The sequence below is a fragment of the Diadema setosum genome, chromosome 4 (assembly GCF_964275005.1).
Source record: "Diadema setosum chromosome 4, eeDiaSeto1, whole genome shotgun sequence".
Lineage (NCBI taxonomy): Eukaryota > Metazoa > Echinodermata > Echinoidea > Diadematoida > Diadematidae > Diadema > Diadema setosum.
Genome location: NC_092688.1, coordinates 17425798 through 17452912, shown reverse-complemented (window position 1 = coordinate 17452912; position 27115 = coordinate 17425798). Strand labels below are relative to the sequence as shown.

The window sequence follows — 27115 nt, the reverse complement described above, 5'->3', positions numbered from 1 at the left end:
AGCATACATGTTTACTTATCTTTGTTAGCTTTTTATCGTAGATTAAGAAGATACATTTTCTATTGAAGTTTTTATTAAAAATGAAAAATGAGCAAAGAAAATTGGATTCCATTGGGATTATACATGTATTTCGTACAACAATGGTTTCATTGGCAATAGAGATACCAAATAACCAAGAAATGAATGTAAAATGGTCATAGCATACTAGAAGGACTTTTCAACCAACTTTCATCGCTGTTCAGTTTACCAATATGTAGCATTTTATTGCTAAGAGCATTTTTTTTTTGGATGAACTTCTGACTGAAACAGCGAAAGGAATGTATTTCCTTTAAATGATCATTTATGTTTTAGCAGATGGTTTTCCCACTTAAAGGTTATGTTATACTGTACATTAGATCAACTTCAGAGATGCATGAGAACACACTAAGGGCTTTTTACACTTGCAAATTTTTGCTTAGTCCCGTACCAACGGTGGGGCTAAGGGGGTGCCTTAGCCCCACTGTTGGTACCGGACTTTCCTTAGCCCACTTTCTGTTTACACTTGTTTTTGCCAAAGTGGGCTAGCCCCACGGATAATCCCGTACTATCTGGCCCTGCAAAATAGCAGGGTTAGCACCGCAATTGCAATTGCGGTGCTAACCCCACAATTGCGGTGCTAAGCAAGCGAGTGTAAACAGAATGAAAAAATAATCCTGGGCTAAGCGACGGAGACGAAGTCCGACCCCCACTGACCAATCAGAAACGAGGTAATCAAGTGCTGCCGGTGCGTGCATGTACTTGTACAGTGCACAGCATATAATGAATATTCATGCGGTTTGGAAAGTACAGGATTAAGAAATACGAGTGTAAAAAGGTCAGTTTTCTCCTTAGCCCAGGACAAGAGCTTAGTACGGGATTTATTGGCGAGTGTAAAAAGCTGAAAAAATTGGTACGGGACTAACGATAGTCCTGGGTCAGAGAAAGTACAGGGTTAAGAAACATAAGTGTAAAAAGGGCTATATATGCAGAAATTTTGATTTAGTAAAAAAAAAATGGTCATACACTGTAATTTTGTAGCAACTGTTCATGTTATCAACTCTTTTTTAATGTTACTGTCTTCTTCTCACCTGTATGGAAGCAAGAGTTGATAGAAAGGAAGACCAGCAAATGACAAAAGAGTTGTCTTTATAGTGCAGCTTAGCATAGCTGAATATGGGCTATCCAGCCATCTTCTCAGATGGAAAATGAATAAACAAATGAATAAACTTAATTTATTTTCTTTCTTTTTTTTTTAAGTGGGGGGGGGGGGAGTATAGGTGTATTTTCAGACCAAAGAATGATGAAGTTTTTAGAATGCAGATTATGATGCAGGAGCTCTAATTTAGAGAGTCTTTTTATTTCTCTTTGACAGGGGTTATAGATGAGTCAAAGATATTACATAAGTTGGTATTCATAAATGCTAGAGATAACATTTAAAATTGCAGAGAATCTATTTTGTTTTGTTTATCTCTGCCTGCATATCGTAAAGACTAATGGTGATGTGTTTACTAGCTAGGTGGTGGTTAGCGTGCGGGTCTGTGGTAGCCAGTTCAGACCTGCAACCCCTTCAATCACAACTTCTAAGCAGCCTGTCCACCTTAAAAACTGCATTGTTGGTTGTATCATGAATGCCCCCGTCCCAACCTCCACCCTCCCCCCCCTCACTTTCACGAGGTTTACAAAAGTGTGCATCAACTCAACCCATCCACCGAGGTGCCAGTGCATCTTCACAGTGTCAGCCGTGTGAGAGGCCGATGAAAAAACACCTTGCACATTTACCACTTGCCCCTCTCCTGCTCTCGCTACGTTCTCTATCAAGGCTGTCTTCCATATCCAGTGTGTTAGTGCAGTGACAGCTCTACAGTGTAGCGCATTGCCATCGAGACGAAAGGGGCCATTTACGGGAACAGAACATCGTGCCCACAAGAAAGATATCCCTGGTGCCACAAAGATTCTCTTTCATACCTGGACGTTCAGGAGCGACTCTTGTAAAAGGGGTCTATCATATAGTACTATTAAATATTTGAGGTTTAGAGTCGTTAAAACGAGAAAGCGTACACTCTCAGTTCTGAAAAATTAATGCTGCTCAGGACACAATTGAAGCAGAAAAGTCTGGGAAAAGGCTGAATTTATTATGAAGATGTTGATGGGCTGAAGAGTGGAGGGATGTTAATGGCTGCTAGCAAATGCATACAGCAAACTCCCATCTTACCCCTGGTAGGGTACAGTACATGTATATAGAAACAAAAGCAATCACACACAGACCTCTTTTCAATCTGTCATATGTTGCTAATGTAGAGATTTGCTGTCATTTTTCCATGATATGCCATTATCTCAGGGTTGACTTATAGTTTAAACTTGGTGGAAGATAATGAGGGTATTCCCTGTCTGCAGAGGTGTAAGATTATGTTGAAATCCTAGAAACTTTAAATCAGTGCCATATGAGAAGCGGTTTGCCTTTTCCAATGTTAGAGGGTGATTTCAAAAACAATACAGGGCCATCCTTTTATCTTGTATCGGTCAAAATTTCGGCATTAATAGCGAGTTTATAAAGATATTAGTTGCCTCATGCTTCTGAAATACTTTGATGAGGTAACTTTCCTTGGCTTATCATCTCAGTTTTCCAACAAATATATCTGATGCTTACATTTGATGTTACAGTGTATTGTATATATCAAGTGTCAAGTCAAGCTGTATGAGAAGTCCACATCTTATGAAGATCTGCATGCTGTCATTAAATGTTGAATGCATTTTTGAGCCACCTTTAAACCTTAGTGCTTTCAACTGCTGTGTTGTTATGATGAATTGTTATTTAAAGCTATGTTTCTGCTCTTAAAACACCAAAAGTATATATTTATCATACACATATATATCATTGCTGGGGTGACAAGACCTTGTATCTGCAATTTTGGTGAAAATGACTTTTTTGGATTAATAGTCAAATAATGGGTTAAGTGAGGTCCTGTCCAAATCCTAACTGTCTTACTCCAAAAATGAAGCCACCACGGCATGTCAAAGGAAAGGCTATCCCATTCGCTATAGTGCTTTGGCCGCCATGTTTTTTGGCTCTCCTGAACATTTGACATTTTGTAGATACGAGGTCTTGTCGCCCCAGCGACGATATGTAAGCTCTGTCTCAAGTAGAAATTATTTACCTGTCGGCTCACATGTTTTTTTTCTGTACATGAGGCATTCAAGTATGAGATCAAGAAACTCTGATGCTACCACCTGATGATATTTGATGCACCGCTGCCGATGAAATGATTGTTGTATTGGTGGAATCTGATCCTTCACACGAATGATCACCCCCTTCTTCTGTCTTGCTTACTTCCCTGTGCAGCAATTCTCCAAGGAGGCAGTAGAAAACGTGAGACAAAAGCTGACAAATCAAGAAGCCAAACCGGACCTCTTTAACGTAAGTATCTCAGCACTCGACGCTCCACGAATCTATGTTATATTCACTTCGTCTCACGCATGTGATTGCGATGAAGGATAATCTAGAGTTGAAGAAAGAGGAAAAACAAAGTGGGACTTGAAATTAAATCGTTGCAAGTATTATTGTCATTATCATTTTTATTATCATTTTTTTTTAAAATCATCATTATATTGTTATCATCAGTATTTAGTTTATCATTCGAGGGTTTATCATCATTACCATTCTATTTTTGTTATGATCATCAGTATTGTTGTTTTTGTTGTTATTTCTTTATTGTTGTCATGTGTGTTCAGGCATTTTTTGGCATTTCCTCAGCTCTGCAGAAAATGTTGCATGTACAATGAAGACATTTGATATGACCACTCCTCTTCGGTGGAGGACATGCCATGATAGAGCGCTTGGTTGTCATTTCCCCTGCATCCAATTTCATTTTTTGGGCACACTGAATACAGAAAAGCCGAAAAGAGCAAAGTGCATCGGATGGAATCCAGGGCCCCCCCATGAATATCGCAACGATGCGCCGTCTTTTTTAAAAAGTGAAATATCATACTCGGCATTGTGCTCTAGTTCAATCATCTGTATGTACCGTCAGACCACGGGAAAACATGCAGCATATGCACAAGGAACACTCAACGGCAGACATACACATTTGTGCATTATTATGTGCATACAGACATACAACAGTACGTACACATTATGATACATGCAAACAAATAGCTACTGTGGTGAACACACACGCAATATGAGTGATTTAATATAAACATGCATAACCTATGCATACGTACTTGTACATGCAAACTGTCAGTCCGCACATCCATTATGAAAATACAGAAAATTGTCGTCATACTTCTTGTTCATGTATAAGACCCCCCCCCCCCCAAAAAAAAAAAAAGAAAAGAAAAGAAAGGGGAAAGCTGCAGACATTGAAGAAAGTTCCATCACAAAATGCATGTATTGACAGATGAACCTTCTGAGAGATGAAATTTGATTGCTATATATGGATGAACAGCGCATTGGTCAAGCAAGATAGGCAGGTGATAAGGAAGGGACTATATTAATTTTGTGTGAGGTAGATTCAATGCAGGGACTGAATAGAGCGTCGACAGATGAAATAATCATTGTTGTCAAGAGTCGGAGATCAATCCTTACACGGATGAGGAGCACAATGCTTTAGATTGACAGGTGATGGGTAAAAACACAGCATGTGAGTCAAGTGGGTTCAGTGAAGAAAGATTGGTCATAGCATGTCTTGAAATGGAAGATGGAATGAGGACTAGAGGCATGGGAAGATGGAAGAGAGAAAGATGGGGGGGGGGGGGGGGACAGGAGGGGGTGAGGGGTAAGGGGGGAGAAAGAGTATGCCAGAGGTGCATAAACCAAAAGTGTTACATAATGTTCTTTTAAAAATGATAGCTGCTTTAAATACATGGACTATTGTGATTATTTATATTCTTATTACTAGGTTAACTCTTTAGTTTAACTCTTTTGATGGTGATGATAATAATTTAGAATGATTGCTGTCATTGTTCTTTCAAATCAAGTCTGTTCACACTGTTTTTATGCTTATCACTTCATGATCATTATTATCATGTTGTCAAGTGCAAGTTGTGAGGCGCTGTATAAATAGCTAGAACAGTAACTCCTTCAAACTGTACTCTCAAAATATGGAGTCTGCATTCTGTTAGTAAGTTTAAATGCCAGTAGGAACCCGTGTGACGAAGGAGGAAGAGAAAAATTACAAAAAAGGAGACTAAGTGTGATAGCACAGTCATTGTTACATACTTGCGCATTACTGAGAACATGAATTCATTCCTACCCTGACGCTCTGACACACTGACATTAACACCCTTACATTAAAACACATTCACACACTCACACACAGACACACTCACGGACGCACATGCTCTCATGCGCACATACATGTACAGTCACACATACAGTCACACATACATACGAATACAAACACATACACACACACACACACACATACAGACAGCAAGACGACAGAACATATATGCGTGAGACCTCTCTTCTCTCTCTCTCCATCTCTCTCTCTCTCTCCTGTCTTCTCTCTCCCAACGTGAGAGAACGTCCGCCAAAGTTATTACGTGCATTTGCATAATGCATGCTCAGCTGTATCTCCCTAGCAAACGAAATGGCGTCCCGTGTCTCGAGCACACCCAGCACTGCACGCAGCCGGGAACGCTGAGGAAGCCCTGTGTATGGGGGGTCTAATGTTACATGTTGCCCAGTGTCTTCGACAGCTCCTCCGCTGCCACAGACGACATACTGACAGTATGTTGCCAATTTGGATGGGGTACAAGGAACGAGCAGTAGCCAGTGCACTGTTCCAATGAGCCGATGCACTCAGAAGTGCCGGCTGTGAAGACTTCGTGGCAGTTGGCAACGTTTAATTTCCGCAGTGGGATGGTGAAAGATTTACGGCCCAAATATTGCACGACTGACTGGAATTTTGATTTGTAGGAGCTGTGCTAAATGTTGTGTGCTGTATTGAAAAAAAGTAAAAGAATAGGAGATATTCAATGCTTTTAGTCATTATTAAGAACATGTGGTTTACCACTAGGGAGTATCATGAAGCTGAATAATCATAAAAAGCTTTTGAAAGATGCAATGTGCAATTATAAAAGGAAAAAACAAACAAAGACCAGGTTTGTAGGGTGTGAATAAACATGATTTCTCAACTTATTACTTTTAATTTGATTCTCTGTCAAAAACACAAGCTTGAGAAGAGAGCTTCAGTGCCTATTTCCGTACCCATTATGAAGTATACTCACACAGGTATATTTGTCATTTTCCTCACTATGCATATCATGAAATGTGTGTACTGCTTAAACTAAAACTGGGTTTGATTTCAGGTGAAGTTTGGCATGATTTTCTACAACTTAACTTTGCATTGCTATTCAAAAAGATGTGATGTGAAAGCTATTGATATCCATCACATTGGAAAAATGGATGTGATTGTTGAATCCACTGTTATTTGTAATTGGTTGCAGCACATTGATGATGATTTTTTTTTTTTTTTTTTTTGGGGGGGGGGATTGACCCCCTAAGAAATGTCACTTGTTGGTTCGTTGTATTGAAACAGTGCAGGAAAAACAGTTTTATATGATTAGGGAACACATAGGCCATCATTGTTAATGAAGCACTTACCACTGGAAGTGAATGGCAACATAAAAGCATAAAAGATGTGGGTTCTTAAGCCATTATTTGTTCTTAGACCTACCAGCTTACATTTATCCTTGATCTATTATGATTCTGTCTGCAATGAAATACAGTACCAATAAATTACTACATGTACTTAAGAATTTATTATCTTACTGAGACCTGACTTCAGTCATCATTCAACAGGTTGCCCTCACATTGTTTGTCATTGACAAATATGGATAAGTATTATCATTAAGTGAACATGAGTACAAAACATAGTTCGATTACTATCATTCCATTGAAGTGTAAGCTACAAGAAATGTAACCTGAAAAAAATGAATTAAATGTGTTCTTTTAATGTATTACATAGCCAGTTCATTCTCCAGAATATCACTACTTCAAACATTTTCCTCAAATTCTGTCAAAAATATTGAATTTAATGGGACCATCATACAAGTTTATAACACATTGGTTAGGAAAGCAGGAAGACCTTCTCTCCATAGACTTTCTATCATTTTAACATCCAACTGATTCCAAAATGATGAAATGTTTTCTTTCTTTTGTAGTAGTAAATCACTGAATAACAAATCTCTCCCCTCCCCACAAAAAAAAGAACAACAACAAATGTTTATTCTCAATGAAGACCATGCCAAGAAACAATGAATGCATTTGAAATGATGTGGGTTGGTATGAGCAGTGTGAAGCCATCCATAGTCGATGATATTTTCCATCGACAGAAGCTGTCCATCAAAGGTTGATTCAAAGACGGTGTGAGAAGAGTTTAATCATCACTCTTGTCAGTGGAATGTTGTTGATTTCTAGTGATTGAGGACAGCATGAGAGATGCCCAGGTGTTAAGGGAAGAATTCTGGTCAGCTGTCTCGTACCTAATTTGATTTCAATTAATGGCTCTGTCCTGCCCTACCTCTGACATTTTAGCTCGTTGCAATCCAAACCTCGGATAGCCTCGTTTGGCCATATTAGCTGGCGTGTAAAAAAGGTTTGGATTTCTGCAGCTTTCATTATTTGAACAGCTGTCACAATGTGACCTAAATGTGGAACAACCATTACAAAGCGGTTTATGCTGTGTTTAAAGGGACGTAATGATCTCATGAGCACACCTTGATATTGCATTCAAACAAACAGAATCTGTATAACAGGTCACAAGTGTAGGAACCTGTTTTACCCATGTACTGGAAATATTTGATTTAGAATTGGACATTTATTCCAATTTGATGCACATTTCTTCACAAATGATTCATGGCATTTCCAGCTCTGAAGCTCATCTGCAGTTTTTCTGCGGCTTGCTAGATCTAGCAACATGCATTAAGGCAAACAAACATTCAAAAGTAGAAATAGATTGTTGAGTGGCAGATGATGTGAATAGCCTTGGCTCTTGAAGGCTTGTCACTGAAAATAATGACATACTTTTTATTAAGTGAAACAATCTACTGAACAGTTACCAAAACTAATGTACTTTAATAATGCTGTCAGAATCCTCGCAAAGCCCTATCTCATTATTTCATGAAAGCAAGCATTAGTTTTACTTGCTACAAGTGTAACTTGTAGTATGCATCCAGTAAGGATTTCTGCAGCATCTATGCACCAGAAATGTCAGTTCTTACAATTTCGTTTGTTATTATTGTATTAGAATTTCATTTGATGTGTCTGCTAAGGAAACAATGAATGCTTGTAAGCAAGCAACCATGAGACCAACAGCTCTTAACCCCATTGAAAGGACTAGATATCTTATACCCTAAAGAGGAGAAGAAAACATATATACATATATATGTCTTGAATACTTTAATAAAGATGGATGTTTTCGCGTAACAAATTTTTCGTGTTCATCCGGGTAAGAAGAGATTTACATGTTTTTAATTCTGCGGAATCAAGACAGTTAAGTACTGGAACATATGGCTTGCAAAAATATTCGCGTGCTTTTATTTTCGCTTTATTTTCTGGTTTCGTGAAATGTGTGAAAATTTCAACAAGGCGAAAATTTCCACTTTAGTAGGCTTGTATAGTAAGTGTGGAATATGTGGAATTATACCATATTCTTGATGTATTAGTGTGTAGTCAATTGACAATAAGCAAGGAGGCAGTTTTTCTTCAAGACTTAATTGCAAGCTGTAGTCATTGCGGTAACCATGGCAACAGCATGGCAAAAAATGAGTCAGCTGATTGACTTGAACTTGTTTCTGTAGCAACTGCGGATAACGAGACAGCTTGTGCAGAAAGTGGTCATATTACCTACCATTTATTGGTTTATTCAGTTAATTAGTTTTCCATAAAACACAGTCTGGTCTATTACCAAGAAAGACCTGCTCTATAACAGCAAGGCAATAATGGCAAACTCATCGTGAAGAGCAGTAGTAACAGTGCCAGAAGCTGCCTTGGATAGGTAATATTAGTATCAGCATAATTATGATGATAATGTTAATGATTATTGTCATTATCATCATTAATGTTACTTTTTCATTATTATTGTTATTATCATTATAGTTCTAACTATTATTGTGTAATGTTATTAATGTCATTATTATTATTATTACTAGTAGTAGTAGTAGTGGTAGTTTTTTCGATGTTATTATCATTACTAAAATTATTTTATAATAATTATTGTCATCATCATTATTATCTAGTCTAGACCATTTGAATTGCTCACAGGATACTATAACATATGACCTTCTGCTGCTAAAATGAATGTAATATACTTTTTTTTTCTTTTCAAAACATATTTAAAGTCTACTTCAGATGTGCTCCTTCCTCATATCTGTGCTCAGTCATGTGACTTTTTCCTTGCGTAAGATCCGCTCGCCTCCGCCACCTTTCATTCGAACAAACAAATCCTACTGATGAAAAAAATTCATGTTTTCCAGCCCAGCTGATGATTCCTGAAGCCAGAAAAGAAGAAGAAGTCACTCTGTCTTGTCTTACTCTCACAAAATATCAGCCCCCCCCCCCCCATGCTGTTCTACTAAAAAAAAAAGAAAAAAAAGATCACAGGGTTCACAGAATTCCCAGGGTAACCCACTTGCTGCAGCTGAGCATTGCAGGTCTTCCAGGGTCTCATGTTTGCATGAACCTACACAGTCGCACACACACACACACACACACACACACACACACACACACACACACACAAGACACACACACACATGCATGCATGTACACACAATGGACATGTGGCTAGTCATTAAGCAGCATTATAATTGCTTTCTTGTTGAAACTTGTAACATCAGCAAATATTCGGAAAAAAAGAAGAAGAAATAATCTTAATGAGCAATGCGCAAAGGTAACATGGACTGGATGAAAAAAAAAAGAAATGCATTGAACAAACACAGAGAAGGGGGAGGGGAAATTGCATCAAACAAAATATTGTTACCCTTGGCAACAGAGTAGTAATTAATCTTTCATGCATGAGATGGATCCATCAAGGGGAAGACTGTATAATGCATCAAACTAATTCCTAGTCTGTTAGACCAGCACTCTCATCCGATTGTTGAATTAACATACCACTTCATCTAGATCTGATACCTGTGTTGCGATCTAAATATAGATTCTTCAAAGGACACTATCATGGTCAGGGGGCAGGGCACCACCCATTATCTACAATGTCATATTTGTGCCGATTCAGTGATGCGAGTTTGTGCAGGTATGGGAAAGGCAGACTGGTTGCATTGCAAATGCAGCTCTGCTGCTTGTAGTAGTAGTGGTGGGGCTCTTTAAGAGCATGTATGTCCCACTGCATAGAAGAGATGGATGAATATTGTACGATAGTCATGGTGAATCGCTGTATCTCGTAGGCAACGGGCTCGAAGAATCACACGCGCAAGGCATCCTGTACTGGAGGAAAACACTCGTGTACATACATTGAGTGCATGTCAGCTGGTTCCACATTGCTAATGTCCATTATTCATCTTCATTGCTCCACTATATCGTGAGCCATCAGATGTGTGTTGTCCCAACGATATGCCAAGATTCCAGGATTGAAATGCACAGGCATTCTTCAAAGGCATCTGTTAACCTGTTAAAGACTAGTCCCAAGTATACGTGGGGCAGGTGACTGTGGGAAATGCATGGTATAGTAAAATCAGTCTGTCTTCAATGGGTTAAAAAAAAGAAGGTTTACTACCAAACAGTATTTATATGATGATATCAGTTAAGAACAAAATTCCTTTGATGTAGCAATAAACACAAAGCCACTGATCTGACAGGTTTTTCAGTATCTTCTTGTAAAAGGCATAAAGACATTTCCATACTTGTGGTGCATATACATGGCTGTATTTCTGTTATGATGATTAATATCAAAATATGCGAAAAAATTCTGGTTTTACAGTACTATGATACCAATAATAATTTGTTTTATGATCACAGTTCATCGACAACTTTTTAGACAGACCAACCATGCTGTTAAAAACATATTTGTGATTTTGAGGATGTGCTTATTCTTCAGATTTTCTTGACTATGGAAGCATCCCATGATACAATTAATATGCAGAGTCGCAAGTTGATGTCTTGTGACCCAGATACATCGCTTACATTCCCAATGAACACGCCAGTGCACATTATATACACATATTGTATGTGTGTCTGTGCATATCTGTGTGTGATGGGACACATTACATTAATGTATAATGTAGCAAACTTGCCTCACGCTCATGTGCATGTGCACAAATAAATATTCAATTCCTGCTCACATTTGCGGCAGAAAAATCGAAGATGGCGGAAGCAGGCATGATCAGACAACTCTATCTTCTAGTTAATTAAGCCATCCATGGGGGGTCCCAATTGATTTCCAATCCCGATTGTCCCTCAATGCTCCAAAAATAATGTGAGTCTGCATGTGAGACTTCTGGCGACTTATGTTGCAATTCAGTGACCCAAAGACTATATTCTGTAATCATTTATGCATTGTGTGAAATGTTTAATATTGAGAGATATCTAGCTGTCCATTTCAAGGGGATTTTGTCATGTCATGTCATGTATTCTTTTTATAACATTATTTTTGAGAAAACACTTCAGATTACTCTGTGGAGAACTTTGTCATGCTCTTGCATGAAGTAGCATAATTTTTTAGAAAACAGTTCAGATTACCTTGTAGGGTGATTTAGTGAATATAGCTGCATATTGATGCTCTGTATTGGACAGAGTTCGTACTGTTTTGGTTTCATGATCATAGTCTTTGAATTCTTTCTAGTATGAGTCATTCAAAGGCATTAGTATTATTGCAGGCATTCTGTGTGTCTCAAACAGAAATGTTATGAAAAGCAGCTAAAAAAAGCATAATTCTCCCATAACAGTTGTACCCATATCATTTAATTTGATGGTCAGAAAGTTTGACTTAGTGAAACTGAAATATTTGTGAGCTTTCGGCTGCTGAAGAGCACCCCCTCCACCTGATAAAAATGAAAGGAAAAGTCAAGGGCATCATAAATCCGTAGTACCTTTTTCCAATACTTAGTGTTCAATTTTACTTTGTCATACACAAGTGAATTACTGCAAAAGTGGTAATTTTCATGATGTGTAAATATTCACACATTTTGTGTGACATGAAACTAGCACAAAAATGGAAACACACACATTTTTTTGCTTGTTGTGTGTGATATTAGTATTTTATATATTCATCCTGCTGAATTGAATACATGCAAAATTTGTGTGATACCTTACCTAGCACATAAAATTTCTCGAGCAAAGACGTCCAGTTTCGCAGTAAGTGGAAGTAAGGCAAAGCTCGCAGTAAGGCAAGCCACCAACTCAACACTGCCAGGACTCTGCAACTCCTCGGATTCTATGGGCATCTTGTCCAAAACAGTGACTGTTGGTAATGACAGAGGTGATGCATAGGATCAGATATGAAACAGAGCAGCCACACAGTTCACCCACTGGACATCTGTCTACCAGAGAATGTGATATATACAACAGAGTGATGAAGTCTGAGTGGCTTGCTCTTGGACCCACGATCATGATGCCAAGGATGATTAAGCCCGGATTTGAACCAGTGACCTTCTTGCTGCCAGACCCAGTTGCCTCCCTCCGTGACTCTCTCTCTCTCTCGATTGGGTCCCTACCAGTGATTGTGGCTGCCTGCATGCATGGACTTCAAAGACAAGTTCATGATTCCCCCCCCCCCTCCCTTAAGATGGCTGTTACTCTTCTTTCTTCCATATCCTGGTGTTGCCGAGGTAACTCCCGCCCCTCAACCATGAAATATTGGATGAAGGAATCAATCACCATGAATCCATTAGGTGTATCTGTGACCCCGGCTGTAATATTTATGATGTCATCTTGATTACCCCCCCCCCCCCCCCCCCCATCCTCTCCAATCTTCCTTTTCATTCAGGGTCTCTATCTCAACCCCTGCAATCTTTTCCCCGTTATTGCCGGGCATTCGAAAATAAACACATGCATGACACGGACAGCTCTGCATTATAATTGCTGGGATTTGCGTGTAAACTGCGATAGTAGCATTGCAGGTTGTCTTCTTCACATGTCATCCGAGTGGAGAAATTAGGGAGAGATAGAGGGCGAGTGAGAATGAGGAAAAATCCCCATAGTCAGACAATGTTGAGTTGAGATGACGTTTGTTTCGTGTGCTACATATGTATGGTAAAGCAAGACATTTTTGCAAATTTGAGCCTAGGACCTTTTTGGCTTCATGAAATTTTTGCGAATTGCCACTGGCATTCAATGCACTAAGTATAGACAAGAACATTCGTGTGCATTTTAGTTTTGTGAAATGTGACTCGTGAAATTCGCAAAGTTAAATGCGTGCAAACATTTCTGGTTTTAAGTGCTTTTTACACTTGCAAATTTTTGCTTAGTCCAGTACCAACGGTGGGGCTAAGGGGGGGGGGGGGCCTGCAAAAAAGCAGAGTTAGCACCGCAATTGCGGTGCCAAGCAAGCGAGTGTAAACAGAATGAAGAAATATTCTGGGGTTAAGCGACGGAGACAAAGTCCGACCCATACAAAGTACGGGACTGAGAAACACAAGTGTAAAAAGGTCGGTTTTGTCTTTAGCCCTGGACAAGAGGTTAGTACGGGATTTATTGGCGAGTGTAAAAAGCTGAAAAAATTGGTACAGGATTAATGATAGTCCTGGGTCAGAGAAAGTACGGGTTCAGAAACACAAGTGTAAAAAGGGCTATACAGTATAATGCAGAACTGTTTTTCATACATATCACCATCATCTTCTCATGATTATTCAAACAGAGTGTTACTATTTGAAAGGGAAAGGGAAGAGAAAGTTGTTTTGATGCATTCAGTATCCTCTCCATTCCTCATTTCCAAGCTGCATGTCTTGATGCGCTCAATTGTAAAAAGCAATGCTCAGAGAGTATTTAACTGTTCTTTTTTTTTAAGATATCTCTAAACCATGTGGTGATTGATAAGGCACACAAGCTATTCCCCATTCTGGACATCTTGCCATGAATCTAACGAAGCAGGTCATGGAGATGACGACGTTCCTGAACGAAAAACAATAATGCTGAGAATGGTTCCAAGTGGCACAAGTGCAGCCATCCCTTTTCTCGAAGGGCAGTATGACGTACATGTACTTGGTAACAAGGATACACTGAGTGACATACTTTCACCACTGTAGTACATCAGCGAGCAGTTCACCTCGTTCCTTCACTTCAGTCAGTGTGTTATCCTTCATATGACATATCATCAGCTCCAAGGATTTTGACACCTGCTCTCCCTCTCTCTATCTCTATCTATCTCTCTCTCTATCTATCTATCTATCTATCTATCTATGTATCTATTTATCTATCTATCTATCTATCTATCTATCTATCTATCTATCTATCTATCTATCTATCTATCTGTTTATCTACCTCTATCTCTGTCTTGCTCTGTCTATCTATCTATCTATCTAACTATCTATCTATCTATTTCTCTATCTATCTATCTATTGTTCTATCGTTCTATTTGTCAATCTGTGTATTTGTCTCTATTTATCAATATATCTTCGACTGAGAACCAGAAGAGTATTATCACAATTTTGAGGGGTATAAGTTTGATATCACATTGTAGAGCTTGATCTCCTCTACATTATGGTGTCAATTTTAGATTATTTTCATTTTCAGCAAAATGTTAAAGATCAAAACCCCTAATGGCAATATTTTACCAGATATTTGGCACAGTGCTTATAAATCTACCCACTTTTGGTTAATCAACTTTTTCTTTTTATTTCATGAAAACTGGTTTTTAATGCTCAAATCTTAGAATGTGATAGCACCCTTCTGGTTCTCAGCTGATGATATCTATCTATCTATCTATCTATCTATCTATCTATCTATCTATCTATCTATCTATCTATTTATCTACAGTATGTATTTATCTATCTATCTATCTGTCTATCTCTATCTTTCTCTCATCTCTGACCATTACTGTAACTCTGAAGGAATTTCTACAGATAGATTCAGTTGTCTTTGGAACCAAAGATATCCCTGATGCTGTTACTGCTCAAGTGCCAAATGTGAACAGGGTTCTGACATTTCCTCTTTCCTTCTCAGTGTTCCCTTGTATATGAGTGGTTTAACTGAGTTTAGCCTATATTTCTCTTGATTTACAAGGAAGGAGATGGAATATCTTGTTGTTCTCTGCTGGTCAGTCCCACTGAACTTGAATACAAATGGATAGTTGAATGGCATGTTCTCCATCCAAGTTTTGACATGATTTGGTGACTTGGCACTAGATTCTTTCACCCACCTGCATCCAATAGCATTATGTGCAAGTCAGTGGACACTCACATTGCAACTTGTCCACCCAACATTTGGTGCTCCACCTGACAGTATCCTAGGAGCCACATCCATTTAACTCCTGTGTGTCAACATTCTGCCTGAAACTTTATTCACTGGGCTAGCTTTATTCCCATATGACACGACCAGTCAGATAAAGTACAAGCGATGATCAAATTGCCTTGCAGCATGACCTCGATTACCCTTCCGAGGGACGTGAGGTCAGGGAAATGTCTCTCAAATTCGGCAAGGTACATCCAAAGTCGAGAGAATCCCAAATGGAAAGTCTGTGGCCATCCAACAGCCAGCATCAACGCTCACCTGTTAGAGGAGGTCACAGTTAAAAAACAAACAAACAAACAAACAAACACTCCAAAACAACAAAAACAAGGAATAATATAGGAATACTGTCAAAGAACCTTTGACTGGATTATTACCTGGAAGATCCCATGAGATATATATAAGGTTTCTCAAGCCAGGTGACCTCAAAGATTTTTTTCCAGTTTTTGCACTAGATCTAGTGTCAAGAGTGAATGTTGCCTTGGTGTTAGGTTGTTTCATATGCACAGCAATGTGTTGAAAACCACAATTAACCCGTTAAAGACAAGTCCCAAATATACTCTGGCAACTGTCTATGGGAAATGCGTGTTATAGCAAAATCAGCCCATCCTCAATGGGTTAAGAGTCGGCAGTAGATGGTATTGGTAGAATGCAGTGCTGAGCAAACTGCTGTACAACTTTATGTATGTGCGGTATATTTCACAGTTTTACTTTTTGCAAATTTTTGTGTGTTTGATGCTATTCGTGCATTTAACAACACATGAAACGAGACATGAAAACTCGTCACATTGAGGACGAGTTAGGTGATACGCTTGTGGTCATCAGATGGCGGTCATCTGTGATCGACAAGAAACGAATGTGATATAGGCACCTTGAAGTTATATTGAGCGTGCATGCGAAACTGTTTCTGTAACCACTCAGCCACGGGTCATCCACGGAAATGGTAAGACAAAAAACAACAACAATGTATAGATATAACAGGGGGAAAGTCAATGCCCACTCAACACAAAAAAGAGGGATATGGCGTGTGTGTGTGTGTGTCTGTGTGTGTGTATAGGTGCGTTTATATACGAACGTGATTTTTACATAGACGAATATGTAATACAAAATTGAAGAAAAAAAAAACAGTAAAATAGCTAAGTATATTGTTTCGTGATCTTGTGAGGTTCGAACCCGCAACCTTACGTCTCTGAGACGTCGCCTTTAACCACTCGGCCATACGTCTCGACGAGAAAATATGGGGAACGTTATGGACTTGAAAGACAGTTGTTCAATATATAACACATTCATCGTACGTTGTCAGTTTGCTATTGACATGACGATCTACCGCACAAGATGAGGCAGATATTAGTACCTGTATGAAATTATTATAGGCATGGTTATCAAATTCCCCTAAAATTTCCTTATAATTGCCTTATTTTTACACACAGTTATGCTATCCCTTTAAACTCGTCACAGTTTAATTAGAATCATTAACATCATACATCAGTACCATATTCAGTTCCATAGCTGATCACGTTTGCTAATTAATTAAGATTATTTGTCTAGAATGTGTCATATGGCCAACCTGTATACACACGTATATACACACACAATGCTAAATGCATGTATCAAACATCTGTAACACAACTTTGAACTAACTGTAGGAATTATCGCTGCACTTATCATCCATACTTTTTATCACTATCTGAAACTCCACAAAAACCACTAATTGACAAATAATCATCAATACAGAAGACTGACTTAAAGGAACAATGCAAATACCTTTTTTACAATGTATAGCTTGTTACATGTATAAATCAGCACAAAGTAACCACGACTACATTGTGTTACTGAGTTGGTATGAACAAATTTCATTTTGTTACAATATACTATATCAGTTTAAAAAGCCCAGCCTCCAAAATTTTGCAGCAGTCGAAGTAATGCAGTCTCCAACGCAAAACAAAGGTATACTGTGTGAGTGTGTGCGTATAGGTGTGTTTACATGCAAATGTGATTTCTACATGGACGAAAAGCCCAGCCTGCAAAATTTTGCAGCAGTCGAAGTAATGCAGTCTCCAACGCAAAACAAAGGTATACTGTGTGAGTGTGTGCGTATAGGTGTGTTTACATGCAAATGTGATTTCTACATGGACGAAGGTGTAGTACTCCATTGAAGAAAAAAAAAGTAAAAAAAATAATAATTATTTTCTTTCGTGCTCTTGTGAGGATCGAACCCGTACGTGTGCAACCTCACGTTTCTGAGACGACGCCTCTAACCACTCGGCCATATGTCTCGACGAGAAAATTAGAGGAACGTAAACTTATGTACGTGAAAGACGAATCAGGAATCATTTCGTCCGCATTCCATTCTCATTTTCAGTTTTAAATTGCAAAATTGTCAACCTCATGAGGAGATTTCAAAGAATAAAATGCATGATTACTGCAGCTTATTGTCACAGCTACAACATACTTAAGTTTCAGAGGAAATGAAGCAAAATCAGCTGAGATAAAGGTGCTTAAACGTTGTCAAGTCAATGCATGGTTTCTAAAAAAATCACCTCCTATAGACATAACACGTAAACTTGTCCGATTTTGCGTCTTTACATTTAAACACAATTTAAAGCATGATGACGTCATCAAGTTTCAAATCTATGACATGGACTTGAAAGGTAAATGTTCAAAGTACAACATATCTGAATTTGGGATAATATTGAGCTTAAACAACAGAGATACGAGCAAATGAATGTCAGAAACAGTACCTTAAAAAAATCAATTCCACTTTTTTGATTTCAGATGATGATATGATGACGTCATAATGTATTCATGGAGATATTGATACTTGAAACGTTATTTCCAATTCATATGTTTTTGTAATATGCAATAAAAACATAGGGTAACCAGACGTTTTAAAGAGCTATGGCGAAATAAACAAAGACATGTTTTTCGCTATATTTGCACATAGACGCGCACACGAAATTTCAACTTTGACGCCAACGCATTCCTTTGTTATAGGTCAAAATTGATCGGAAATCAAAGGATATTATTGCTTAATGTATCAGGAATCCAAATCTGTCAAAAAATGTGCATTTTCATTTTGTCTACGCGCACTACGCGCGAAAATGTGCGGACGGACGCGAACGCGCGAAACGCTTAAAATTGTCTGAAACTTCGAGATTTCCCATTGGTAAGTTGTTTTGAGCCTTTTAAAAGTTTGACGCGCGCGTACGCGCCCGTAATAATGTCCTAGGTAATTAGCATTAGAATGTAAGATAGAGCGTGACCTGAACTTAATGTCCACCGAAAATGATACAGAAATGACCTTTAGTTATGAAGTTATGATCGATCATGTAACATGGTCCGAAAATCACAAAATTGCGCCTAGATGACGTCATAGATATGTTACTGTCATGAAAACCTTATTGTGGCTAGATTTTGTCATGAGACATGTTCCCTGAAAATGTCATGTTATTCCGTAATGTCATTCTTGAGATATTGATGACACAAAATTGTCCAGAAAGAAAGAAGAATAAAAAGAAATAAAGAGAGATTTTGACAATCACAATAGGTGATACGCTGATAGCGTATCACCTAATTATTAACTCTGACCTTGACATGAATGCGACATGCACGTGTACATGTCTCTTTTCATTACTTCCAAAATTGTCGGGAAGTCCCAATTCACAAAAGATTAGACTCACTTAATATATTGTGTAAACAGTATATAATTCCAGATCAGATTAAGTTGGCCATGTCAGATGGAGACAGAATAACAATGGAAGAGTGTATGGTGAACAACAAATAAGATACAGACACTGATTGCAAATTCAGAGATTTTCTAGCTGATGTGATGGAACCCCATTACCCGCCATGCATATTCCCTTCCTAGCCATTTTGACATTTTGTCTTTTTTTTCTGATTGCTGTATGTAAAACAACAAATTATGGTTATGAAAATGTGGTATATATTCCATTTTGACAGTACTCTGACTGCTACATGTATAAGAACAAATTATGATTATGATAATGTGCTGAGTATGCCATTTTTATATTTTTCATACTTTTGTGCAAAAAAGAACAAATTATGTGATGTGGTAGATGGGCCATCTTGACATTTCTCAGACTGCCATATATGATTGTGATAATGTGATGACGAGACCATTTTAAAATGTCCCTGCTACATGTACAAAACAAATCATGATTGTGATAATGTAAATAGGCCATTTTAAAAAATTCTCTGCTACATGTGAAAAGCAATTTTTGATTGTGATAATGTGGTAAATATGCCATCATCCTTGTGATTGCTACATGTAAAAGGACAGATAATGGACAGATTAGATGGATGTCTCGAGTCTTTATAGGTGCAATAATCATACATCATTTGTGTGTATGTGTGTCAGAATGCATCATGAACAGTGATATTGAAAACTCATCCATTGACATTTATCTTATACATCCTCACACCTGCTAACATGTTCTTTACCGTTGTCTGTTGTTTCTGCATGCAGGAATACATAACTGAAATCCTCAATTCACTGAAGGGAGAAATATTTCAGAAGTTTTTAGAAAGGTAAGTTGGAGAAGGTCCACAGCATGCTGTGAAAGTGAGTGTGGTGTGTTTGTATGTGTGTGTTTGTGTGTGTGTCTGTGTTCACATTAACATGCATTGCTATTGGAGCAAGAAAGAAGAAACTTTATTACAGAAGCCGTGAGATTTTATTCACACCATGTAATAGCTATAGAATTTTTTAAAAGACAGTATTTTACATGTCAGACACAGACCATGAGCAAATTCTTCTTGTGGCTATAGGAAGGAGGATGCTGTCCTTACATCGTGGTGGACTGAAATACAGAATGAGCGACTTTTGGGTTGAAATGATCTGAAGCCATTTCTGTAGGCAGACCTGCAGTAGAAGTAATGGCTACAGCTGTGGTTAGATAGAGTTGGATAGGAAGAGTGCATACACACACACATACACACAAATGCAAACCCATACACATGCACCTGCAGTTGGAGATGTACACAGAGAAGCCAAGGGATGAAAGTCTTGTGTGTATAATGTGTGTGTGTGTGGATGTGTGTATGTGTGTTTGATGCTGATCACATCCTGCTACCATTGCAGAAGATGGGATAGGGTTAGCTATCTTCGGAAGACAGCCCCAGTGTGTGCTGTATATTTATATGTAATGGGCTTGATCCATGTGTGTGTGTGTGTGTGTGTGTGTGAGTGTTCTCCTGTGTGTGTATGTGTGTGTGTATGTGTGAGAGTGGCTTAGGCTGTGTGTGGAGATCTGTGTGTGTGGAAAATGCACCCCAGCTAGCAATGCATGCAGAAAACCTTTTTGGAACAAGGAGGCCGAGAGGAAGATAAATGCAAAGGAGGATGTAGCAATAGAGGGAAGAGAAGGAGACCGAGACAGGTTGATATTAAGGGAGCAGGTTGAAATGGCCTGCCATCTTCAGCCGAGAGTAAGCAGTGTACTACCTATGGTGTGTGAGCAATGTATGTGTGTGACTGTGTGTGTGTCTCTTTGGGCTCGGCATATGTGTTGCCGGAGTGGAAAAGCCCAAACCATGCTGATCATAATATATTTACATGACCTGTATGGAATACCCATCTCTGGGGCTGCCTATTTGAGGAGCGTGAAATATACAGTGATTAATGCGGTAATTGTGCCAGTTGCCGTAGTGTGCCTTAAGGCATGATAGTAGACCCCCCACCCCCCCCACCCCCATACACGCAAATGAACAAGCAAAGTATGATATAAGAATAAGAAAATAGAATAGATGATCAGCAGTGGTCAGTGTCATTGTGTTTTCAGACTAATGATTCAGCATTCAAATTTCACATGTACTTATATGACATTATTCTCTTTGTATGGATATTTCAAAAGCACGCAAAAGATTTCAGAAACGTTCTGACTCTCTTCTTTCCTACACTCTCTCTGTGTAGGGTCTGGTGGTTGTGTTGAGCACTATATGAAAATTGATGACTTCAAAGGCCTAAGTGCATTTAATGAAGTATACATTAGTGACAAGGGATGAAAAAGATGCTCTATTTTGTATTGCTTTGCTTTCTGACAAATAGTAAGAAGATATATTCCCTCTTGGGCAAATTCAGGTGCATGATATTAATTGTTTAATGTTCTTCTTTTTTAGTCTGTTAGTGCTGAATTTGTTTTGTTGTTTTTTACAAACCTGGAACTGATGCTTTTGATAGATTAATGGCCTTGATTCTACCTTGTTATACACACTAATGAACAGAGTTTAGTTTCCCAAAGAGAAAATCTGAACGTGGGTACATGGGAACCTAATATGTGCTCTTGAACTGTAGTAGTGAAGATCACTCCTCAAGATTGCAGGCTTTTGAGTATAAATGTGACCTTCATAGATAAATGTTAACACCTACGCAAATGTTTATGATTTTATTTTTCACAGCTTTACTGCACTACTGCCCATTTTGAGATGGATATTAATCTGTAAAATTCTGGGGGCGTAAGATATCAATTTATTGAGGCGAAGAGCAGTCAAAATCAGGTCATGGTTACTGAGTTAATAAGCTGAAACAAAAAGTGGGCTGTATCAAGAGGTTTATATATCACAAGTGTTTTTGTGTCCGACATCTTTGAGATATTTGTGGAGTGACCTGGTTTTGTGCTCATGTCAACCTATCCATCAGACTAGCATGTCTTTTATGTGGACATTGGAACATGTAGCATGTCTTTCCCACTTGTTATTTTGTGGGAGGGGATGGTTGCTAATACATGAAAAAGCCACACAAGTTCCTTCCCATACATCAGTATGGAGTATATGGAGGGTGGTTGTCATATAGCTGATCATCATACTATTGGTGCAGACTTCTCAGAGTAGTTATGAGGATTTACATTTATGTGCTTTTTATATTCTTGTTTTCTAAATCCTAAACTTTTCTGATTTTGAGGTGTAGAAAAACAAACAAACCCAGATTACTTAGGATTGTCACATGTGGCTAAGCAATCACAAATCGGCATGGATCGCTTTCAGTGCATGATTTTTAGTACAGTTTTTGAACCAGAAAATATGATCATGTAAGTATTTCCCATCGATGTGGGGTTTTCATTGAGTAGCTCCCTTGAGTGTAATTCAATGCCACTGTGCAGGTAGGACAAATCTCAACAAGTCTTTTCCTCTAGTGATTTTTTTTTTCTTTTTTTAAACAGGTGCACAAATTATTATTCCACCTCAGTGTTTTTTTTTTCTTTTTTTTTTAAAGACCTGGTGCACAAATTATTATTCCACCTCCAGTTGTAATTTCATTGATAACTTGTTACTGTAAATGCAGTTCTAGGTTGATGAAATTGTTTGATTAAGGACAGTTCCTTATTTTGGCACAATAGTTCGCTACCCAAAGTTTGTAATGATGTCAAATACTTGGCATCAATGCATGATTGTTCTTCACTGCACTGATGACAGCTGTAGAATATGATAACCTCAGAGTTAATTTACTAGTTATATTACTGTTTATATTACCTTTGTCTTTACATTTAAATCTATTTCCTATCTTAACGTTATGTCCTTGTGTGACTGCTATCAACAGAGCTATTTATTTCCCTTCCAAAGAAACATGAAATGAAGACTAAAAATGATGTCTGTCTCAACAAAGAAAAAAAAAAGATGAAGAGAAATTGGACAAGTTTAAATGCATAATTGAATGCTATGAAAGAAAACTTGAGTCATACCATCTATTCTATGGTTGCCCAGCCCTGGCCAGCTCGTGGCTCTGTCCACCAGTAGAAGAGAGTATAGGCTGGGTAACTGGAGTTACTGGTGTTGGGATTGATGTTTGTGAACCTAGGGAAAGTGTAGTCTAGGTAATCAGACCCTTTTTGGATGTGGACTGTATACATCATGGCAAGATATGACTCCTCTTCTGTTGATACTTGCTGTGCTACAGTAAAAAAAAAAAAAAAAAAAAAAAAAAAAATATTGATACACAAGTCATTGAGTGGTACCAGTAGATATAGGCCATGGTTACAGTTACACCGGAAGAATATTCTGAAGTTTAACTTCGAGAACTCATCGCGAAGTTTGGTCATCCATTCACTCTGGTGGCCAAACTTCTGGCAAGTTTCAGTTCTCGACATAAGTTCTTGCAGTTTGAATCACTGGTGCGCATGCGCAACAAAGAAGAAAGTGTGCGCAGTCTGACAGCTAACGATTGTGATGTAACGGTGTACACTCGTGTATCCCTATGAGCACATGCTTCGGCGGGAAACTGCCCGCAAACCGTTGGTGTCCTGGTCATGTGACAAACTTTGAGAAGTCTCAACTGCGAACGTTAAGATTGCTCAAACTTCCAAGAAGATTTGAAGGGATTGAGGAAATATCCCTAGTTTTGAGCGGGAAGTTTTGTGAGAAGGTTCATTTTAAGTTTTCAAGAAGTTTGCGGTCACAGTAGCAAAACTTCCAAGATTTTCAACTTTAAGAACTTAAGCTTTGCTATGTTTTGCCAGTGTGACCATGGCTGGGGGGGGGGGGGGGGGGAGGTTGGGGGAGGAGAGGGAGGAGGGCTTCTGTATCCTGTAATTTTAACAATCTCTTTTGTAATTTATTTAGGATTTTTTTTTTTTGCTTCCAGAGTAGAGTGTCTTCCTTTGTTTTATTGTGGTTTTTCTGCTACCTTTGCCATTTTGATGTCCCTCTGACCAATAGTTGCCAATGCAAGGGTTTTTCCCTCACTTGGATAATGTGAATATTGTTTACAGGTATGACTTTCTACAGTATGCTAGCTGGAAATCCTTGTTTTGGCTCACAGGTGCAAAAACATTGCCAGCAGGGCTTGACCAATGGAAATCAATGATTTGCAACCTTTTGTGTCGTTTTCTTGACTCATTTGCAGTTGAATTGTATAATTTGAATTGATTGCAGTGAGGAAGGAGAAGAAATAGATATCAGGTTTGTAATGAATCAACATGACAAGAAGATATTTACAGGAACTTTCTTATATAAACCACTATCAAATTGTCTTCCTAAGGCATTTTCAAAGATTCATATGATGTAATAAGTCCAACTATTGCAAACAGAAGTCAATATTTGAGCATTACTTGTGTTTTCCTTGATGAGCAATAGCTTCTTGAGGGCTCATGTTTAGATTCGTTCCACATTCTGTAGCAAAATAAGGAAAATTTTCAACCAGCTGATGTTGCCATGAAGAAAAAATGAAGGTCTTGTAGTCTTGTTTAACACAGGAATGTATGTCAGTTCACTAGAAGTGAGGACTTTACAGGAGAAGATTACATTTTATCCACCACCATGACATATCAGAGGAAATCGATGAGAGAAAGCTGTTCTGAATCGACCTGGCAAAATAAAGGCACAAAACTTTATACTATGTCATTGTGAATTTGATATCCGGAAGAAAACCAACCTCAGAAACGTTAGCCCAAGATAACAAGTGAATAAGTGGTGATGTGCTACATGCTGATGGAATCTAGCAAAAAACATCAGTACTTGTGTTCTCACTGGGTGTTTACAATATATAAAAGGACTGAGTAATGTGCTTCTGCTAATACATTGAAATGAGTCTGAGGAAACAGACTACACTATAATCCCGACAACTAGGACATGGCCATTTGACATTTTCAGCTGGATCAAACTTTCCACCCTACCCATGCCCTCTTGGTCTTTTGCCCATTTTCTTGTCTTTTTTTTCTATAACATTTATGTTTTTTAACCAGCTCCTTTTTCCCTTTCCCTCGTTTCTTTGGTTCCTTCCTGCCCCTGTTTCATTCCCTGTCGTATTTTGAGCCACGGAGGGATGATAATACAATGTTGGAGGAGGGAAGATTCGACCGTATCGGGAACGTTTCCTGGAATGAAACTGGTGAAAGGGAACCGGAGAGATATGAAAAAGTCTTAGTGATGTGTGATGAGTGATAAAAAATGTGTTGACATTGCGAGTGTCATTTTGTATTATCTTATGAAGTTATATTAAGCAGCATCCAGCATGAACCTTAATATCACATGTCAGTCTCAGACGGTGTTAGCCATTCATCATCCCACTATGCACAGCAAGTTACTTCTTACTGAGAGACCACAAGATATTTTTTCCCAGACCTTGTTGTAATGGAATATGTATTTTTTATTTAGTTATTTTTTTTGTCAAGCAAGATATGTAGTGATGTAACATCCTCAGAATATCTGGGGCAGAGTTAGGAAGAAAGTACCTGTCGTGTGTGACGTAAAATATGTGGCATGCAGATTGTATAGCTGTCATGTGATTTGGATGAGTTCGTAGCGCATCAGATACCATTGTCATACTGCAGGTTTCTCCTCTTGGTACGCACACTCTCTCTGTCAGTGAGTTCAAATATAATGATATCATGAGAGCTATCAGTCCTTGCCACCTGCTAATGGGAATCTTGTGTTTCTCACTTCATTCCTTATCATAAGGCAGCACCATCAATCCTTGTCCATTTAGAGTTTGATATATGTATGTGTGTGTGTGTTTTGTGTGTGTGTGTTTGTGTGATTGACAATGGAATTTATGTTGTCACACATGAAACTTTTATTATTTTGTCATAAACTAATTTGTATATTGTTTATATGAAAAAGAAAGAAAAATAAAATATTGATAATTTTAAGAAAAGTGCAAGTTTGTATGTGTGTGTAATTGTGTGTATGTATGTGTGATTTTTTTATGAATACAGAAAAACCTTGAAATATAGCTAAGAGTGGTATTCAGGTAAGGGCTTACAGGTAGTGTGTATGTGTGTTGGTGTGGTAGTGTGTTATGTGTGTAATGTATGGCTTATTTATACACAAAATGATATTGTTGTTTTCATTTCTCCTCTCCGAAAGATCTTTTAAGTGCTAAGTTATACATATTCCCCCTGTCACACTCTGCAAAAAAAAAAAAGAAAAAAGGAAAAGTCATGTTTCTTGTCACAGAAAGCTGCTAGTTCAATCATCCCATGTTAGCTGAAGTGATACTGGCACATTATGAAGAAGCCAAGAGGTGCCTAGTTGTTGTGTATTACATTACAGTCCCAAAATATGTCATCAGTACAGTCTGTTTATCCAGAGTTAACAGTAATTTCCATCTGACCAAATCTCCCTCACTAGTTGCTCTTGGTGACTGAGCAACAAGAACAGATAGACAAAAAAAAACACCCCATGTCGCTCTTCTATTTGGTGACATTTTTATGAGCCATCGCAACTGAATGAGTTGCATTCAACTTGACAAAATTGCTCTCTGCTGTAATCACTGCCTCACCTCCATCTGTGCTTTGTGACGTCAAAATGTCAAATGTTGTCGGTGCTAAAAATAATTTATTTTTCTTTCCCACCATCTTCTCTCCCCCCCCCCCACCCATCTACTCCTTGCCCACAATCTTACCTGCTGTAATCTAATCTCTCCCCTCTGACTGATCTCCGTCTCTCCTCTTTCGATATCATTCATCTCTCTCTCTCTCTCTTCTTCCTCTTCTTCCATTTTCCTTTTCATTCTTCTTTTCCCCCTCTCCTTTCACCATCTTCTTCTTGTTTGTTTTCTTGCAGTGATAAGTTTACTAGGTTTTGCCAGTGGAAAAATGTAGAACTAAATATAAATGGCATGGTACGTATACACCTCCTTTCTTTTCTTTTCGTTTGATATCTTGGTTGATGTTTACGAAGGGTGCACGGTGGTCAAAGATGTGAAACTAATCACTCTATATAAACCAATCTTGAATTTGC

The 27115-nt window shown here is 38.3% G+C and overlaps 1 protein-coding gene across 2 annotated transcripts in view; it reads left to right on the top strand.

The window, feature by feature from the left end:
- LOC140226962 (G protein-coupled receptor kinase 3-like) overlaps positions 1–27115 on the top strand; it is a 123390-nt gene that overhangs the window by 64144 nt on the left and 32131 nt on the right. For both annotated transcript variants that reach the window (XM_072307396.1, XM_072307395.1), the window contains exons 5-7: positions 3359–3433; positions 19908–19969; positions 26939–26996. In XM_072307396.1, coding sequence (XP_072163497.1) covers positions 3359–3433; positions 19908–19969; positions 26939–26996 — 195 coding nt within the window. The remainder of the gene's footprint in view (positions 1–3358; positions 3434–19907; positions 19970–26938; positions 26997–27115) is intronic.